The sequence below is a fragment of the Balaenoptera ricei genome, chromosome 5, assembly GCF_028023285.1.
Source record: "Balaenoptera ricei isolate mBalRic1 chromosome 5, mBalRic1.hap2, whole genome shotgun sequence".
Lineage (NCBI taxonomy): Eukaryota > Metazoa > Chordata > Mammalia > Artiodactyla > Balaenopteridae > Balaenoptera > Balaenoptera ricei.
The window spans coordinates 33,565,602-33,586,771 of NC_082643.1; the positions used below are offsets into that span (position 1 = coordinate 33,565,602).

Below are 21,170 nucleotides of genomic sequence, written 5' to 3' on the forward strand. Positions count from 1 at the left end.
CTTGATTAGCATCTGTTCAGATCTGCCCTTTGGAACTCAGGGAAGGTCATGGAGGCTGGAGTGTGTTCCCTACAAACAAGAAAATGGGGGACAGAAAGGCTTCTGTGCCCAGGAGCCCCACAGGGTCCTGCTTGGTTTCAATGTGATGCTATTAAGAGGTGGGGCCTTTGGGAGGTAAGTAGGGTTGCATGAGGTTGTGAGGATGGAGCTCCCATGACGGGATTAGTGCCCTTATAAGAAGAGACAGGAGAGAGCTGGCTTCCTCCTGTGTTGTCCCCCAACTTCCATGTGACGAAACCAGGAAGAGGGTTCTCACCAGAATCCAACCATGCCGGCACCCTGATCTCAGACTTCCAGCCTCCAGAACTGTGAGAAATAAGTTTCTGTCATTTAAGCCACCCCGTCTATGGTAATTTGTTATAGCAGCCCAAACTGACAAAAACACGCCTTAAAAACACTGTGACCTGAGCTGAGTTTCAGTGAAGTACAGAAGCCACATCTTGCTTGATGAGGGACTGGAGCAGTCTCCATGCCTGTTCCACTTTTGTGTACAGTTCACTGTCTTCTCTCTAGAGCATTTTTTTCTAACTCTAGAGTGAGATTTTTTTTTTTCAATAAAAAGCTAAATAGTGATCAGGAAGACTTAAGGAATTATTGAGGTTCTCAATCCTTTCAAGTACTAGAGCACTGATTTTTTTTTTTTTAACTGCATTATTATTGGGAGAGGAGTACTTTTTTAGAAAGAAATCTTATCATACATCCCATTAAAAAATCAGGTAAAATTGGAGCCTGTTTATATCCAAAGTCCTGGAAGATGGTTCTTGTCACCACCGGGATGAAGGGATGAATGTGCTCCCTGGGGTGGGTCCAGGTTCTGTGGGATCTGACAGTGATACAGTATTGGAGAGGGTGGGGTGAAAAAAGAATATGAACTTAAGACTACGTTTAGGTACAGGGGCTTGGAAGGGCCATCATTAGCTTCATGGCACGTCTTCCTCTGATCTTAATGATGGTGGTGGTGGTGAAGGTGAGTATTAACACGTTGAGTATCTATATGCCTGGCACCCATTCCAAGCGGTTTTCATATATTAATCCTCAGGACAACCTAAGGCGCAATGTACCAAAGGTACAGAGAGGTCATGCCCAAGGTGACACAGCTGGGACATGGAGTTTCTAGGAGAGAAGAAGGGTAGACCAGTAAACTGGAAGCAGAGACCTCCATCAGCCCCAGCTTTGCCACCTGTTAATGGGAAACCTGGAATACATCACTGAGCCTCCTGTGGATGCCCTTGACTTCACTTGTAAACAGGAACATGATGCCAGCTAGGAGCCCCTCGTTTTGTTGTTCTGAGGTCGGTCAGGAGACATTGTGTGGAATTGCTCTGTGGAGGGTGAAATGCTTGGAAATGTATGCTATTAAATAGTTTTTCATTCTGACTCAGTGTTATAGGTGAGGCTAGAAAATATATTTAATTTTGCTGACTTTTGTTTCACTTTTAATGTTTCTAATTTATTTCTTGGACATAATTTTTTTTTTTTTAGGTTACTTGTCTGCAAGACTTTTTTGGTGATGATGATGTTTTTATTGCATGTGGACCTGAAAAATTCCGTTACGCCCAAGATGACTTTGTCCTGGATCACAGTGGTAAGGCAGTTCATTGACCATCTTTGTAACCCTGAATTGGAGGCTTGGGATTCTCACTTGGTGCGTGTTAAGTGGTCTGGTGTGTTGAAGAAAGATGGCATTAGCAGTACTCTTTTTGAATTAATGAAAGTAGAAAATAAAATGAAGGTATTTACCTAGTTGCAAAAAACAAAAAACCCTAATTCAAGTGAAATAGTTTTCATTTTTTAGCAAGTTGGTTCCATCTCTTTTTATTGCATTGTTTAGCCTCTGAAATGGATTTCCTACCTTCTTCCAGAATGGTTCCTGGCTATGCCACCTTAAATGTATGGATAGTGTTGAACCTGAAACAGTTCATTATACATTTTCCATGTCCATAAAGAGATACATAAAAGGATAGTAAGTTATTAATAGTGATTATCTCAGGTTTCTTTTTATCTTATTGCTCTGTTTGCAACTTAAAAAAATAAAAAAGCATGCATTGTTTATATATGCAGGAAAAATAAAGCTATTTTCATTGATGGGATAAGAAAATCCCTTTCTCTTAATTTTAGCTAAAAAATGGAGTTTTCCATAGCATGAGTGTGTTTCGTGTTTGGTAATTGCAATCATTGTTGCTTTTGTTGTGGTCATTCATTTACAATGCTTGGTGTCAGTCTATTTATCTCTTGTAAAAATAAAATACAGTGTGTGTGTGTGAAAAAAAAAATGGAGTTTTCAACTATTTAGCAATAACCTCAGTGATTTCAGATGATTTTGATCCTGGGAATATTGTTCTAATCTGTTGTCTGGAATTAATTTAAACCTATTGCAGTATTAGTGATTATCTTAGCTGATAGTAAAGTCAACTTCATCTTTAAATGAGATAAAATCATAACATGAGATAAGACATAACATTTCACAGAGAAGAGGGATGTTGGAGATTCAGTCCCACTCTTTAATTTCATGAATGAGGAAAGTTGGCTTTTCAAAAATTAAACTGGTGGTAAACCCTTTCCAGTTGTAGTGATTCTGACAGTCCAAAATTACAGAAACATATTACCAAATAAATATGGCGACCCATAGACTTTTTAAAATTCAAGATGATACATTCTGTGGTATCAAACTTCCTTGTGTAATTCTTCCCTGTTACACTATGTCACTTATCTTGGGGCGATTTATCTACTTTGTGCTTGGGGCTCATTTATCTACTCTTACTGTTTTTTTCCACTGCTGCCAAATTTCTTGGGGGTTTCTGTACTGTCTTATACTCTGTTGTACTGGCCCTGCTTTAGATTAGTAATGCCACCAGAAAGTCCATAAAGAATTGCCAATACTATCTATGCTAATGCTCTCCCCTATTCTCATGGGTTGACTGAAAAACGTGCATTTACATATCATCTGTATTTTACATCTTTTTTGACTGTAGCTTAATTTCATTTCATAATATTTCTTCAATGTCAATATGAGTCATTTTGAAAGCTGAGACACTGAAACTCAATAATATTATACTCCAGGTTGTAAAGTTAATTTGGGTGGCAACAACAGCAATAAAACATTTATTGAGCACTTACTATATATGTACTGGGCATTGTACTCAGGGCTTTACATGTATGTTGTAAATTTACCTAAGGGATATTGTTATGTGTATCCCTTGAGGGGGAACCAGGACCTTGCCCCAAGGCTGCACTATTGCTTCTTGACTGCTCCTCCCTTGTCTCTGCGTCCCCTCCCTTCCCTGATTAGCAACGGTTTGAACCTGCCCTTTGGAACTCAGGGGAAGTCATGGAAGCTGGAGTCTACTCCCTACAAGAAACGGGGAAACATATCTCTGGATATATGTATATGTATGGTTGATTCGCTTTGTTATAAAGCAGAAGCTAACACACCATTGTGGGGCAATTATACTCCAATAAAGATGTTAAAAAGAAAGAAAGAAAGAAAGAAGGAAGGAAGGAAGGAGAGAGAGAGAGAGGGAGGGAGGGAGGGAGGGAAAGAAAAGAAAGAAAAGAAAGAAACGGGGAACACAGAAAGGCTTCTGTGCCCAGGAGCCCCACAGGGTCCTGGTAGGGTTCAGGAGGCAAAGACTTTTTTAAAAACTCAGTTATTTAACTTGTGTTGTAATCTTGATGAGTTCCAACTCTGTCCTTTTACACTGCTGACAACATCTTACATTAAAAATCCGTTCAAAATCCATAGAATTCAGCTAACCTAGTCTTAGTCAAGGAACAAAACCCTCCGTTAATGAGCTGGGTGCAGGACTGGCTCAGATTCCTAAACCTAGGGGCAGTTCTGAAGTTCTGGTTATGGGCTTTCTAGATTTACCCATCCTGCTCATAAAGGAGTGGCAGTGCCTTTAAGAAGTTTCTAACTAACCCACACACCACTCCTTCCAGCAGTGGAGTACTTTCTAACATCCATACTGCTGATTAACTAAGCTGCTATTGCTGCAGCCCCCTCTGAGTAAGGTTCTGATTAGAGTCTTTCAAATGCTAACTCACCTCCCTGGTGTGTATTTTCCTGATTAGTGTACTTCACTTGTTAATTTATTGCCCCTGGGGTATAGATTAAAACCAACCCACATTTTAATCTTTCTGGTAAATTGAAGTATTTTAATGTGAATTACAGACAATATGTTATCTAATTGAATCCTTATAAGAAGCCTATGAAGCAGATTTATTTTCATCCCAGTTTCATAGGGGAAGAAACTGAGACTTAGACCTAACCAAGGTCCACCAGTTAGCAAAGTCAAATCCATGATTCATCCCAAATCTGCATGACTCCAAAAACCAGGTTCTTAATTGTTCAAATTAGAAGTGATTATTTAAGCTGTTTAATTAGTTCTGGTCCTCTACATGCTAATTTATTTGGCAATTTATGGAAAGACCAAAGTTATTGTTTAAAGCTAGTTTCCTCATTTTTGATGCTTTGGGCAGATGGAAAATAAGACAGTAAGGGGTTCCTAAATTAGAGTCCTATACCCTTTCAAACTAAGGTTATCAGAAACTTGGAGAGAACTCTTTGTTGTAGCCTTTGCCTATCAATGCTACTGACCAAAATAATAATAGTAAGTTGCACATGTGTAGATTAGGCTGTGGGTATGTGTGAATCAAGTTAGGACATCAGGATTTCTGTATTAAGAACTCCATCTGGAACAATGAGGTGAGTCACAAGGTTTGAAACCTAATTTAAGGTAACCTCAGGTGTGCTTTTGGGACAGTTGCTCTGTATATTAAAGTTGTTTAACATTAATAGGAAAGATGACCAGGTAATGGTTCTAGGCAGTAAACTACTGTAACATGTGATCTGTGATCTTCCCTTGGTTAGAATTAAAACCAGATCTACATAAGCACTTTCTTTCCTTTCTAGAATGCCGTGTCTTGAAGTCGTCTTATTCTCGCACCTCAGCTGTTAGGTATTCTGGATCCAAGAGCCCTGGGCCTTCTCGACGCAGCAAATCACCAGCTTCAGGTAGTTAAAGGGAAAGGAAATGGATAGTCACAGAAGGAGCAGATCATTCTTCAGTTTTCTTTAATATGAATTAGTAGTCTTTCCCATCCTTGTGTGCAGCCAGGTTCCAGAATGACATATACATGACATGATTTTTAAATCCACAAGTTTAAGTCTGTTTCTCAAAGTTATAATAAGTGTCCTAACACTTGGTTTTGTTCTGACACATTTTCTCAAGAACAGTCTTATCTAGATTCTTCTGGTATTTATGTAGAAGTGTTTCACATTTTGACCACTGTGTGCTGCATTTTTAATTTTGTGTTATAAGATTGTGGATATTTTCTTATCTTATTGGTTTAAAACATAAACATACATGCCTAACAGCAATATATTTACTTGATAAGTTTCCACAGGCTTTTCCACCATCGAGCAATTTAATAGGAGCAACACTTATTGTTAGAAAGTAGCACTGCTTATTTCAGAATCAGACTTGCCTCTAAGTTTCTTTCAGATCTTAAGCCTATAGATTTGTCATAATTTTGACAGCTTTTGATATTTTTAAAGAATTAAAATATCCCTCAAATCTTGATATATTGATTCTGTAAGGCTCGCTTATAGTAGTTAAAATTTTGCTGATATCATTTCCCATTAAGGAAAAGATTGTGAAAAAACTGTGATTTTACATGTGGTAAATCTAGAACATGTGAAAGTAGTATCAATAAAAACTGTCTGAAGCATCAACCTTTCTATAAAATACTGAGTTTGGGGGGGTGTTCTACTTTCTACTGCTGCTTCTTCAGCACCTACCCCACTTTCTCTAGGTCAGGCTGTTTTGCCCTTCTTTTTGTGTACATGTTTAGACCTGCTGAATAACCACTCTCCTTACTGTCTCCTTTGTTTATACTGAATGTGTCCAGTAAAGAGGGGTGGCCACTACTCCAGGGCCTACTCTACAGCCAAATCCCCAGGTGAGCCATGATTATTATGGCTTTGTCGCTCTGCTGGGTTTTTGTTTTCGTCTTTCGCCATATTTCTGTTTCCTTTTGCTCCATTTCCATGAATGCATCTGGCTTTTACCAGTGGACATCTGTGCAGTTATCAAGCGCTTCACAATGCTTCAGCCTCCCTTACTTGTTAGAGAGCCAGCCATCCCCAGAAGGTTGCCAGGTGCCTGTCTGTGTGTAGTCACGGTACACAGTGATGGAGGAGACACAGCGCTTCAAGGGGTGTGTCTTCTAGTTAATTTGGGAGAATAGCCTGTTATTGAAAAAGGCTAAGGGTTGTTGGTAATATGAAAATGGCCATAGAAGCAATTATACTCTCCTCTCCTTCCTCCCCACCCTGGGGTTAATAGGCCCAACGTCCTCTCTCTAAAATATCAGTGATATGAATATTTTTAACTGAATGCATCTCTCTGATGTTAAGCTTATTTCAAATCATATTGTGCTTCCTGTAAAGTATCTCACATGCAGGGAAAGCTAATATAACATGAAATTTGCATAAATACACTTCACTGAGTTTACCACGTGGTAAATTAGACTTGTCAGGTTCTTAGCTTTTGTTTTGGTGATAGGTTTACAGATGCTTATCACGTAAGTAATATAAATAAAAGTGGGGAGAGTGGTTCAAGGATCAGGTATTAAAATTAATCTAATTTTGTCTGCCTGAGGTCTAAAGAGGGAAATTAACATATTGAACTAAAAACATGTTTCATAGCCATACTTGTCTTGCAGACCAACTGCTTCATAATATAGTCTAATAAGTGTATAAATCTTTTTAACTAGAATTTGGAATGCTTAGAAATTGATTTGAGAAAATCTTAGGATTCCAGTACTCCAGATTTTCAACTGAGTCCATATTCGGATTTGGGTTAATAAAGTTTATCTTAACTTATAAGTAAAAGTTGTGAGATGTAAATCGCATTTCAGAGGGCACATGGCTTCTTTATAAGAGATTAACTCAAAAGCATGTTCAGCACACACTATAGATACAGAAAATGGAGAGAGAGTTTTGTATTATTAAATGTCACAGTACACAGAAGTATAACTCGCTTTTACAGACTGCTTTAGCTGTAGTATGACTGTTACCATTTAGAACATTCCATGGGACTCACTGGAATTTCAAACAGAGCAAGTAACTTTGTAAATGTCATATTGTACTTTTTCACTCTTGGGACAGAAGTGCTCCCATCAATGAAGTCTTCTGGCTGACAAAATTCCTCAACAAAACTCTAAATTTATCTAAATAGCTAAATGATATGTAATAAACACATAGAAATTAATCTGGGTGATACAAGTGGGTAAATAGTTACCACCATTTTCATCTTAAAAATTCTCACTTCGGATTTCTAGCTTGTGAATCTGTCATCGTCCACCAGGATAAACAATGCTCAGAGCAAGCAAACAAGAAAGCCCCCAAGTTTATTTCTTACCTTACCGTTGAGGGGAAGGGTGGATAAGAGCCTTATTTGGGGAGAGAAAATCCAGGGTGTAGTGAAGGAGGGAGAGCACCTCAGAGACGCTGGGGGTTGTCGACCTGCCTGTTGGTAGCAGCAGTGTCGGGGGAGACAGCACAGTGTGGCTCTGCCCCAGGCCCCACTTACCCCCCCAGAGCCTGGAGAAATGTGCAGATAAATGGAATTAAGAACTTCTCGCTAGACAACATTTTTTTTAGAGCCTTTCAAATGCTATCAGAAACTTAGAGGGCTGTATATGGCTTAGTATCTCTTTAGGATGGGAGTTATTTGAGGGTAACTATGGACATGTAGTTACTGATACCAGTTCAATTCCTGGTGGTGAGTTTTGTTAAGAAATTTATGTTTAGGCAGGAGGTGTGTTTTTAGGGAAATTGGTCTGCCACAGGGCTGACCATTTGCAGGAACCAATTTTTCTTCTTTAGTCCCTTTTCTGTCACTGTTCCAAGGAAATCTTTGATATCAAAGTGGTTTCTGAATATCAGTGAAAGGTAACAGCCCTTGGTAAGTAGGAACTGGTGACCTGAACCAGTTGCTGTGTGGAATGGAGAAAAGGAGCCAAACTCAGTATCAGCTCACAGCAAGCTTACTAGTTCACTAGTAATCTCACTAGCTCATAGTAATCTCTATTTTACGTGAATTCCTACCACCAGTTCCCTTTAAAGAGAATTTTTAAAAGAAAGAGCATTAATTGAAGTGTAACTTTATTGAAAAATAATCAGGTCTGTTGAATACTCTTAAAAGTTTCTAATTAATTGTACAGTTACTTGTGTTGTACTTGTGCTCTAAATACCCACATACACTTGCTAAGAAAATCTAGATAACAGATAATGATTTATGAATGAGTGGTTTTAAACTAGAAAAATTCAAGTTTGGTAATTTAAAAATAACTGGAAAATTTTTTCACCGTTGCTGAATTTTTACAAGGAGCAATACAATAAACATACATGACTGATTCATCTCATCACACATACTTACAGATCCAGAATTCTGCCTCCGTTCAAGGACTGGTGCTTACTTTTTTGAGTCACCTATTCAGGACCTTTATCTCTGCATTTTGATTTTTGTATTTATTAGCATCGTTTAAAATAACAGTTGTCTCCTCCCTTGTATTAAAAAGATTATTTAAAAAGGAAATGGACTTTGCTTTTCTTTCCATAGAGATGAGTGTCAGTTTTCATCTGCTTGGGGCAAAAGCATCAAAGATTAATGATAAAAGGGGTTAAAGCACTCCTTAGAAGAGAAAAAAAAAAAAAAAATATATATATATATATATACCAATACCAGATGTTAACTAATAGTTTTGTGAAATTACAGCCGAAGTGGATCCCATTGGTATAATTAGGAATAAGCCTGAGTTATACTGAGATGTGTGACTAGCATTGTATAGTATAAAATCTGCAAACTAACCCTCCCCTTGAAACAGCCGTGCCCATACTCTTCCCTACCGAGTCTCTAAATTGAGCTTTCAACGGAAGAAGTGTATGGAAGTTTGGAGGAGGGTGTACTAAAAACCACCAAGACTTGCTAAATAATGGGGAAATTAAGTTGAGAAGACAAGAAAATGGAAGGAATTAGAAATAACTAGTCTAGATAATAAGAAATTGGCTTTCAAACAAATAAGTAGGTATTACAAGGAAGATGACCAGTAATTTTCTTTTTCTATTAAGAATATACTTAGAAAATGTGTTATAATCATGGTGGAATTGATTTGGGAGAGCCACAAGAACGTCTTGGTTATTCAGCTTGGTGTGTACTAAGACGCTGGATATTGGAGTAGTTATAGGACAACCTTCAGAATAGACCATTACAAATATAACAGCCATACATTTCTCTACCCGTGATGGCAGGCAGGCTATATGGACAAGTTGTTGCTCACATCTCTAACTCCATAATGTTTTATATATTTGTTTATGTCACTGTTGGAAAACTATTATTGAAAATAATTCTAGTTTCACTGCTTATTTGTCTGATACTTTGTCTGTAATGCAGTAAGACACATTATTTTTGCTTTTTGCTGATTTACCGTCTGCTTTGAGCTTTGAATGAATTGAAGCTCCATTGGAGCTATACTGGGCATATGCTTAGTGTTTTTACACAATCTGGTGGTTCTGAGTTTTAATGATCTCTGTCTCCTTTGTTGTCTCATGATCAGTTAATGGAACTCCCAGCAGCCAACTTTCCACTCCTAAATCTACGAAATCCTCCAGTTCCTCTCCAACTAGCCCAGGAAGTTTCAGAGGATTAAAGGTATGAAATAGGAAATGTGGCTTATTTGCGTGATTTTGTTATTTTGAGTTGCATAGTTTAGTTAACTTGTTCAGGGGCTTGGGTGCAGTAACAAATCATAAAGGAAAGAGTTTAGGATTTGGAGCCGGGAAGACCTGGCTTTGAATCTTGTGTCCTTTTTCATCTTGTAATTTGGGCCAGTTCACTTAACTCTTCTGAGCTGAAGTGTTCCCATCTCTTTTTTTTTTAAAGAAATTCACGTTCTTTTATTTATTTATTTATGACTGTGTTGAGTCTTCGTTTCTGTGCGAGGGCTTTCTCTAGTTGCGGCAAGCAGGGACCACTCTTCATCACTGTGCGCGGGCCTCCCACTACCGCGGCCTCTCTTGTTGCGGAGCACAGGCTCAGTAATTGTGGCTCACGGGCCTAGTTGCTCCGCGGCATGTGGGATCTTCCCAGACCAGGGCTCGAACCCATGTCCCCTGCATTGGCAGGCAGATTCTCAACCACTGCGCCACCAGGGAAGCCCAGTGTTCCCATCTCTTAAATGGGAATATAAAGTTATGGTTAGGGTTGAACATAATGTGGTTTTATATAAATAAATAGCAGTTTTCCTATTATTATCAAAATGATTTACAATGGCAAAACCTTGGAGAACACCAAGATTCTTTTTTAAAATGTCATTTAAAATCATGATTTTAATATCGTTAATGTAATTTGACTGTGTGAAAGTCTAAAACAGAGTGAAATTCTGGCATAATACTTATATCCACAAGTTAGTAACACAAGAAAAATATGTTCATTTTGGTGAAGAACTTAGGAATAAATGTTAGGTTTTGACTGTGATGTCCTAAAAATATAAACAGTAACTTAACATGATTAAGCAGTTGTTTTAAACTTTTTAAAAAATTAATTAATTTATTTATTTATTTATTTATTTTTGGCTGTGTTGGGTCTTCGTTTCTGTTCGAGGGCTTTCTCCAGTTGCGGCAAGTGGGGGCCACTCTTCACCGTGGTGCGCGGGCCTCTCACTATCATGGCCTCTCTTGTTGCGGAGCACAGGCTCCAGACGTGCAGGCTCAGTAGTTGTGGCTCACGGGCCCAGTTGCTCCGTGGCATGTGGGATCTTCCCAGACCAGGGCTCGAACCCGTGTCCCCTGCATTAGCAGGCAGATTCTCAACCACTGCGCCACCGGGGAAGCCCAAGCAGTTGTTTTAATAGGCATTTTATCTAATAGAGAAGGAGAAGAATGAATGATGAGCAAAACCAAATTTGCAGGATTTCCACAAGTTTAATTTGATTTAGTAGCCCTCAATAATTTAAGTTTATACGTGGAAATTTGCACGGTAAAATAGCAGTACATGATTTTTCTTAAAGATTGAAAATGTCCTTTTGTAGAAACAATCAAATTGTCTGTATGGTAATGTACTTTAGGAAGATGGAAGTGTACACAGTGCCATGATGTACACGCGTATTAACTTTCATTCTCTTGGAGTGTTTAACATCGGAAGCACCTTCGTTAGGAATACATTCTTGAAAGTTGGTTGCCCCAACACTTCAGATATCGTCCGAGTGGTTTTCTTTACTTTAAGGATGCTGAAAAACATTTTTCACTGATAAAGTGAAAGGTAAAAGCACGCCTGGTGAACGTGGGGTGGGAACCTGCTGGGCTGGCAGGGCGGTGGGCCTGCGGGTCCTCACTGCCTGGGGGGCTCTGTTCTCCACCTGACACTCAGGTGTGCTTGTCCTGTCCTGAGAATGTTGTATCTACCTCAGAGTGAACTGCATGGTCCTTGTCTGAGTGCCTGACTTCAAAAAGAGAAGTTTCTTCTGGAAAAGGACAGATCGGATTGTCTGTTTTTGTGCCTGCTTGCTTATGTATGTTGGCAGAATTTGGACTGAGACCAATAGTCAGTTTGGGATTGGGAGCACATAGCTCTCAGTAACCTCTACGTACTGGAAGTTCCTTATATTTATCAAAAGAACCGGCCATTTTCTGAAGTGCTAAATTGGCTTAGGTCAGTGTATAATATGATTTCAGTGGAATTTTTTTTTTTAAGATCTATTTATTATTTACTTATTTTTATTTATTTTTGGCTGTGTTGGGTCTTAGTTGTGGCACACGGGGTGCACGGGCTTCTCTTTTCTAGTTGTGGCGCACAGGCTCCATGGCGCATTGGCTGTGTAGTTGTGACACGCGGGCTTAGTTGCTCCGTGGCATGTGGGATCTAGTTCCCTGACCAGGGATCGAACCCATGTCCCCTGCGTTGTAAGGCGGATTCTTTACCGCTGGACCACCAGGGAAGTCCCTCAGTGGAATTCTTAAATGTCAATCCCAAAAGAAAAGTTATATCCATTAAGAATCACTCATGTAATTATTTTCAGCTTTTCTTTCCCAACTCATTTTCCCCAGAATAGATTGGAGATGCTCTCTTTTTAATCCGGGTAACTTTCAAGAGAACTAGAGTAAAGATCAAGTTGATTCACCTCTTTTCCAGTTTCAGTTGTTTCATCCTTTGTTAAAACTAAAGCAAGTTGTTCCTAGTGCTGGTAATTGTCAACCTAGGGCAAACCTAACCTAAGCTTTGCAGTGATCCACCTGCAAAAGGTCACTTGTATTTCTCCCTCAGGCTGTTGCTGTAGGCAGGGCTGCTCTGATCCTTGACCTAGGACTGCGTGTGGCCATCCCAGAAGGTACCTTACCCAGGGTCTTGGTCATTTCCCCTTTTTTTTGTTATCCATTGGTAACCTGGTCTCCCGTCTTTCTTCCCAGTCCATCTTCAGCTCTTAGCCCAAGATTGTCCTTTTTTGTTGTTGCCACTGGGTCAATTGGTGCTGCTTAAATGCTCTGAGTACAGACCCATTCCTTCACGTATGCGCACAGACTTGCAGGAGATCGCTCACAGATGCGGAAGTCTGGAGTGAAGAGGCATGGGATTTTTAAAACATGCTAATAAGTTGTATTATTGCAGAGACATTAGATAAAATTGTTCTCACTACACTAGGTGTATCTTAATTATTAGAGTAACCCCAGCATTTAGCACACACAGTTCCATGGCACATGGTAAGTGCTCAAGGATCACTTATTAATGCAGAAATAAATGAAGGTTAGGGAAATGCTGATTCCTGGTCAAGAGTGAAGATGAGATTACCAGTAAGATAAAGAGTAGTGGTTCTTCCATGACCTCCCACCCCTTCCTTTCTCCTCTACCATACCTGGGGCTTGGCTAACAGCTGTGAGACCTCCTCTTGACTTTTATTTTGATCATCTGTAAAATAAGGATGTTTGACCTTTGATAACTTCTAGAGTGCTAAGATTAGAGTTCTTTTAAGTTGCCCAAAAATCTGTCTGGGAAGCTGGGAAGTCTATTGCTCTTCCTCTCACTTTAAAGCTGATGCAGAATCACTGAATCTTACATTAAATATTCGCAGCTAAACAAGTCTCTGCCACACCCATCATCTGTTTGGACACAAAGCTAAACACCTCTAACCCCTGCCTGTTCCCAGGGGTCGTACTTTGTGGACATTTCATCTCATCACAGTTCCCCACAGTCCATGGTGTGTATTGTCCTTGGAATGGAAACCTGCCTTTGAAATACTGCAGCTTAGTTGTTCTCTTTACTGTACAAAATACCGTAATTTCGATGTCATTATAGAGCTCTAGTCAGCATCTGTCCACGTTTGCATTATTTTCTCTATTCAGTGACATTACAAATGGAGAATTACAGATAATTACCATGTGTTAGTGCTATGCTTTTTCTTTCCCCTTCATTTAAAATAGCTTATTAAGATCAATTAAGAGGAGATGTCTGACAATGGAGAGCTGTTTTTCATGGGCAGGAACTCTTTACCACTATTTATCCTACTTAGATGCTTTCATGGCTTTGGGGATAGTCTTTTTCCAGAGAATCAGGGAATTGACAAAAGCAAGCAAACCAAGCCAGGACAGCGTATGCAGGGGTTGGCACTCACATCACTCTGTATCCCAGGACACAGTTTTTGGCAGATGGCTTTTTTTCCCTCTACTCTCTGGGTTTTACTTACTAGGGAATTAAGCAAAATCAAGTCAAAGGTAAGCAGAATTTGATATCCTGTCACAGTTTTTCCCCCCTTTGTGCCAGTTTCTGGGAACCATTTTGTGTTTGGGTGGAGACACTGAAAGAACTGAAAATGGAAATAGTGACATTGTGATGTTTAATCTCTGACCCAGAGCATCGTTTTTGTTTGCTCCTTGAAGAAGACGGGAATTCAGAAGCAGCTCCCCTCCTCCACAAAAAGCCCTCATTGTTTTCTCGATAGTACTCTTGTGAGGAAGACAGCTCTGCTCTATTCATACGTGTTCATAGAAGGTCAAGCTCTCTAAGGGGCTGGACCAAAGGCAGGAGAAGAAGCAAAGTTTTCCTCAAATTGGGAATGTTTTTTTGCAAGGTGGGGTGTTAAGAAATAGCGTGGCAGGGCAGAAATAGAGACACAGATGTAGAGAACAAACGTATGGACACCGAGGGGGGAAAGCAGAGGCGGGTGGAGGTGGTGGTGTGATGAATTGGGAGATTGGGATTGACATGTATACACTGATGGGTATAAAATGGATGACTAATAAGAACCTGCTGTATAAAAAAATAAATAAAAGAAAATTAAAAAAAAAAAGAAATAGTGTGGCGACCAAGTAATTAAGGTTCTTTAAACCTAAAACCAAAAGATGTTAGGAAAACTGAGAGTTAGTTGTCCCTCAATTATAACTCTTTGGTTTTGCTAGACAGTTACCTAAAACCATAGAATGTGGAAACTGGAAGTGGCCTCAGATCTTTCAGTTTGTCTTCACTGAATAGATGGAGAATCTGAGGTGCACTCAAATCTCTCTCTCTCTTACAGTTTCTCATCTTGGACTTTCTTTTATTATTATTATTATTATTATTATTTTGCTTTAAAACGCATGTGATGCCATATCAAGTCAATGTTATTCTCTCACCATGTGCTCTGTAAGAGGTGGGTGTGGGTGTTTATTTGGCCAGCAATTGAGTATGTGCTAAATAAAGTAGCATGATCAGTATTCACAGCAGCTTTTTAGGAAGTATGAAAAAAACATCGTACTGGTCATGACGGTGACATGGTATAGTCAGCTGCCTTTTAAGAGGTCCTATCTGTTCAGTGTTAAGTGATTTTTAAAAATAATAACCTGTTTTTCTGACTAGCTTAAAGATGAATTTGAAATGGTTTTGGATGCAATTACGTTACGCTATTTGGACGATAAACTCACCTTGACCTAAAAGAAAAAAAGATTCTGAGGTGCAGAGATGTGAAGTGAGTTGCTCTAGGTCCCAGTGGCCAGTTGGGATCTCTGACCCTTTCACAGTCTCCGTCTCTAACTTTTGACCTTCCCCCATCCCTGGTGGGCCTGCTTCAGTGACCCCAACACAGGCACCCCTTGGAAAAGCTGTGCTGTGTAGGTCTTTTAGGAGGGTGAGTGCCTGGGTTTAGATATGCACAAATGCTCTGAATAAAAACAGGTTGTGAGACGGGGAAAGGAACAAGGAGAGGGGAGGGTTGGGAAAAGGGGGAGGTGATCCTGGGGTGGGGGAGGGGGGAGAGGCCAGAGGGAGGGCGAGGAAGACAGAGAAAGACTCCTGTTGACAGCTCTTCCTGGGAGGCTTGGTGTAAGAGATTGTTCATCGTATCTAATGGGGATTCTTTTCAAGAGAAATGGTTACACTGTGTGACCAGCAGTTTTACTTTAGGGGGTCCGCTTTAGTAAAATGACAAAGTTCACAATGGGTTAGGGTTATTGGGTTTCTTTGTTTGTTTGTTTCTTTGGTTTTTTTTGGAAGCCAGCAATGGAGCTGAGTGTGGTCAAGACTGGCACAGGTTGGAAACACACTGTGTAGTCCTGCCCCAGCAGGTGCATGGGTACCTCGACCTGGGATAATGCTCCACAGTGGGCCTGCGATGGAGGCCACGTCGTGAGCACACTGGCATGACGGGAATTTGCATGCAGAGTGCACGCTCATAACCACTACTAGCCCCCAAAGACACAGTGAGAAAGCAGGGCAAGTCTGTTATACAGCTGACTGGAACTACGTAGTCAGACCAAAAATTAGTAAAATGAGCTGCTAGGGCTACCCACTAGGCTTCTTCCCAAGAACCTAGTGCCTAGGTATGAACAGTTGGCTTTGCTTTTGTACAAGTTTTGGGAATCCGGCTTTTCTAAAAGACAGGACCACTCGTGGTGATAGTCACGTGGGGAGGGGGTGTCTTGGCAGCTGTTTCCACCACTGTGGCACCAGGCCACCCACCAAGCCAGGCAGACGGGGAGCCAAAGGCCGTGAGGTAAGGCCAGCTCATGCCAGGTTGTACTATGCCTGTGTCAGGAAGAACTTTTATTCTCCTTACTTATTAAAATTTTCTGTGAATGTTCCAGTCTGTCCCAGTTAAGATAAGGGACCCATTTAGGCCAGAGGACGAAGGCAGAGATGGCACCCGCTAGTGTGCAGTTACATAGAAAGAGAGGCTTGGAGAAGGGAGCAGCCCAGAGGCTCCTGCTCTGAGATGGACACAAGGTGGTGCAGTGGTTCAGGGTGTGAGCTCGGGAACCGGAGTGTCTGGGTTTCATCTTGGCTTGCCTACTCACTAGCTGTGTGGCCTTGGGCAACTCACATCACCCTTATCTGTAAAAAAGGGGATTCCTAGGACCTACTGCACAGGGTTGAGATTAACTGATTAAATATAAAGAAAGGACTTAGAATAGCCTTGTTACTCTATTATTCTATTGTTATTCTTTTATATTCTATTTGTATTACAGTAAACATTGGGGTTTCCAGGTTCAGTTTTCACATGAGGGAAGTTTCACTTAGAAAAAGAAATGATATGCAGTAGTATAGGAGAAGGAAAGAGAAAGTGAGAGAAGTCAGACTCCAGATATTATTACCTTCTCTGCTTTTCTGTTATGACTTTCCCTCCCAGCTCTACCCTTCGTCTTTGTTTTCCTGCCCTCTCTACATGTTCCAACCCTATTAGTAATCTATAGGTAATTCTGTTAGTAACAAGCTATCCCCAAATTTAGCAGCTTAAAACAACCATAAAAAATTATTTTCTCCCACAGTTCTTGTGGGTCAGGAATTCAGGAGCAGCTAAAGATCTTTGAAGAGGTTGTAGTGAATATGTATACCAGGGCTTCAGTCGCCCGAAGCTTGACTGGGAATGGACGATCCCCTCCCAAGGTGACTCACTCACTTGGTGGCAAGTTGTGCCGGCTCTTGGCAGGAGGCCTCAGTTCCTCACCATGTGGACCCCTCCATAGATTGGCTTCAGGATCCTCAGAATGTGGCGACTGCATTTCCCCAGAGTGAGTGGTCTGAAAGAGAGTGCCGTGCAGAAGTTCCCCTTTCGATGACCTAGCCTCGCAAGTCAGACACCATCATTTCCATCATAGCTCAGTAGTCACAGATGTCAGCCCAGTTAAGCGTGGGAAGAGACTACACAAGGGCATGAACATCAGGAGACGAGGCTCACGGGGACCATCTTGGAGGCTGTCTCCCACTCCCCTTCTCTCTGCTTTCATCTCACCCAGAGTTTCTTTCCCAGGCTGCCTCTGCTCCCTCAGTAGCTTTCTGTCCATTCTCCCTTCTGAGCACCACAGAAGTCTCTCTCCCCATCAATTTCATTGCTTTTTTCTCCTTCCAGTCCTTTTGTTCTCCAGACCGATCACTCCCTGTGCATTCTTTTCTCTCCTCTGCAAACCCTAGAATCCTACCGCCACTGTTGTTTTCTTCTCTTAATCCCCATCTTCCTGATCCTCCATTTTCTCCTTGACCTCAGTCCGTGATCTCCTGTTTCCTCTGCCCAAGCTCCTCTGAGTCCCTTCGATCTAGCTGATAACCTTCCCTTCAGGAATATTTACTGTGAGTAAATCACAGCATTTTTTGGGGGACAGATAGGCAATAAAGAGTACTAAATGTGTCATCAGCTGCCAGATGGATGAAGAAAGCATTTCCCTGAAATTTAATTCATCATCCATGTCCCAGTTTAAGACTTTCAAGGCTGTAGTAACTCAAGCCTTCAGAGTCAGGGGCACATCTGTGGACACTGGGGGATGAAATGTCTCATGTTTTGATGCTGAAGTGTATGCCCAGGGGCTGTCTACTGTGAGCATTCTTGTTGGTTGAAAGAAGAAAGAAAAAAGTACATTTGGAACATTATCCAACATCTTGAGATTATAAACTGTCTGATGTGCTGATATTTTGTCTGATGAATGTCTCCTGGGTCTGCTGTGGTGAAAGATTTTCCAGATTTGTGAAGTGTGATGAAAGGGCTGGTAGTATCTCATACTGATTGGCAGAGCTAAAATGTAACTCTTTGACCTTCTGAACTCAAAACTTCTTTTCGAAGCTGTGAAATGTAAATCCACAGTAGCTTCTGACCTTCAACATTTTCGCTTTTCCCTGGAGCTCTGGCTTTTCTTTGGTTTTTAAAACTAGTTAATGGTCTTCAGTACGAAGAGACTGACGACTTATATACCTCCTTTATTACCTCAGAAATGTTGGGTGGTGACTTCATCTCTGAACATAATTGATTTTGTTGACAGAAACAAAAGCAAAAGAGGGACTAAGCAGTTTTGAAGACTTCAGTGCCCTAACAAAATAAATCATCACAATGACTCTCAGATTCTGTTTGAGGACAGTGATTTGTACATTGTAGTTGTTAAGTAAAAAAAAAAAAAGCATTTGGTGGGTAAATGGCTCACCTGGGTGGAAGCCCTTTTTTATGGGGATGGAGGGAGAGTTTGCCAAGCAAATCAGTGTATAAATTGGATCAATTGTAAAAACTTTATTTGAATATAAGCAGCATATGTGTTTATCTTAAACGCCCCCTTATTCGTGAAAGTGGGTAATTAGACCTTCTTCTCGGTCACGCATTAGAAAACTGGATGGCGATAATACTTAGAGGTTGTGGTAGTGAGCTGGCCTGTGCCAGTGACAGACAGTGATAGCCTCCATTGTTGGCACTGAAGAGACAGGCACCTCTCCCACCATGCAGGCATCCTAGAAATTGGTGGTACCTCACACTGAAAGCATGTAGACATGTTGAGCAGGTAGGTGTGGCCATACCACCTGTTGCTGAAAAATCCAGTAATCCAATAAGCAAAATCCAATGCTTGAAAGGCTCACTCATAGGGATGTGATGAGATTCTGTGCTGGTTTTGGCAGGCCGTGTAGTCAACTGAGGCGGCAGAGATACTCAGAGGAACAGAAAGCCAAAGTCAGCAGGTTCCATGCAGCTCCTTTTGTTACTGGGTCCAACCTCGTACTGCTCACCACATGACAGACTAATAAATTGAGAGAGGAGTTGTTGAGGCAAGGAATACAGACTTTATTTGGAAAGCCAGCAGACCGAGAAGATGGAGGACTAGTGTCCCAAAGACCCATCTTACCTGAGTTAGAATTCAGGCTTCTTTTATACTACTAGGGGAGGAGCTGTGGTTGGTTGGTAAAAACTTCTTGGTGCCAGAATCCTTTGTTCTTGCAGCTGACCGTGTAGTTCAGGTCACTGTGTTCCTCTCAACCTCCAACAAGACAAATGTTATTCTCTGTTCTGCAACTTTTTATCTCTATATGAATGGGAAAATGTTATATCTTTAAAGGTCAGAGCCTTGAGAATGGGCTGTCCTGTATATTTCAGGCTATAAGCAACATTCTTTTAGTTATTAACTTGTAGCAAAAGCGATAGAATATAAAGGTTAAAGTAAAAGAAACATCCATTATGGAGTCAGGTTTGTTCTTCCCTATTAAACTTTCATGGACTTGAGCTGGCTATTGTCTCAAACAATGTACATGCACAGACAGTGGGTTCTGTTTACTGCTCTTCACCACTATGAACCAGTCACAAGTCTCAAGCACCACTGATTTTACCAAATGAAACCAAGTGTAAGGTATGGCTACAGATAAGAATACTTCGTATGTTACTAACCCTTAGGTGCTGATTCAGATTAATTGTTCTCATGTCTCATTACTAATACTGAAGTATTTCAAAGTAAATTATCACAAATCTAATATTAAAGCGTTAAAGCTTCTCTTTTTAAATGGATGCCTAATTTATACTGGTTTTCCTTCTAATTAATGGAACTGATATTTCTGATATTTTTTTTAAAAACACCACAAAAATGATCATGAGGCAAATCTATTTACAAGTAATATCTAGAATACTGATTTTTAAAAAAATCTTCAATACGTTTCAGAGGTCATCTTTTTAAAGAAAAATTTTTCTTAAGATTGCTTTATGTGAGGAGAGGCTGTGTATTTATTTATTGACTTTTATATTATTTGACTAAATTATAAGAATGTGATTATAGTTATGTACTCTGAAAGCATGTTCTAAATATACCCCAGTGAATATTTTGATCAGTGAGTCTGTTATAGGGTACAAGACTTCTTGAGGAGGTCATAGTGTGAGACTAGCCAAATAGCCTGGGCTCTGCAGTCAGACCCGGGTTTAAATTCTGAATCCACATTTGCTGTGGCATTTGGGCAAGTTATATAACCTCTCTGAGCTTTGGTTTCTTCACAGATCGATAGAGATGATGATAATACCTAATTCATAAGATATAAAAGTACTCATTTTAGGACTTGGCACAAAGTAGGCATTCAGTAAACTGTAATGAGTTGCTTCTTTCCTTTTCTTACAAAGAGAACATTGTTCTTGGGCTATTGATGACTCACAATGGCTAGATTACTGGATGAGTGACAGAGAGGACTTAAATTAAGATAGCTGGACAATTAATTACGATTACTGCCAGAAACTTCCTCCACAGAGGTTCTCAACCTTAGCTATACGTTAGACCTTCTGTGGAGCTTAAAAAAATATTGATGCCTGGGCCCTACATGCAAGAATTCTTTAATCTGTGGTGCAGCCTGGCAATAGAATTTTTCAGATCTTCCCTGGTAATTCTAATGTACAGCCAAGGACAGAGAACCACTGCTTTATAACAACCATACCCTGGGGTTTATTCTGTTCTAAGCATTTAAAAGTGTAAGAATTATATTGGAGGAAAAGCTTTCCTAAGAAAGTTCTTGTAGACCAGGGATTTATTTGCCTGTGGCCACATTTGGCCCAACGCCTGTTTTTCTCAATAAAGTTTTATTGGAACACAGCCATGCTCATTTGTTTCCATTTGGTCTATGGCTGTTTTCACGCTGCACCAGCAGAGTTGAGTAGTTGTGACAAAGACCATATGACCCACAAAGGCTAAAATTACTCTCTGGCCCTTTACAGAAAATGTTTCTGACCCCTGCAGTAGGCCACTTAAAAATTGAATCGTAGTGTTGTTTTCCAAGATGCATTCGAGAAAGTCAACTCACTATACAAGTGTATCTGCTAGATTCTGTTCAAATGCTTCCTTTTATGAAAAACCAAAATGAAGTTGG

The 21,170-nt window shown here is 40.3% G+C and overlaps 1 protein-coding gene across 12 annotated transcripts in view; it reads left to right on the top strand.

The window, feature by feature from the left end:
* Nucleotides 1–21,170, top strand: part of DCLK2 (doublecortin like kinase 2) — a 150,576-nt gene that overhangs the window by 88,286 nt on the left and 41,120 nt on the right. For 8 of the 12 annotated variants that reach the window (XR_009503248.1, XR_009503249.1, XR_009503253.1 and 5 more), the window contains exons 3-6: nucleotides 1,543–1,645; nucleotides 4,973–5,074; nucleotides 5,971–6,021; nucleotides 9,682–9,776. Coding sequence is in view for 5 of the 12 variants with exons in the window: in XM_059922590.1 (XP_059778573.1) it covers nucleotides 1,543–1,645; nucleotides 4,973–5,074; nucleotides 5,971–6,021; nucleotides 9,682–9,776 (351 nt within the window). In the remaining 7 variants the exon portion in view is untranslated. The remainder of the gene's footprint in view (nucleotides 1–1,542; nucleotides 1,646–4,972; nucleotides 5,075–5,970; nucleotides 6,022–9,681; nucleotides 9,777–21,170) is intronic. The other 4 variants (XR_009503251.1, XR_009503254.1, XM_059922593.1 and 1 more) reach the window with 1 other exon arrangement.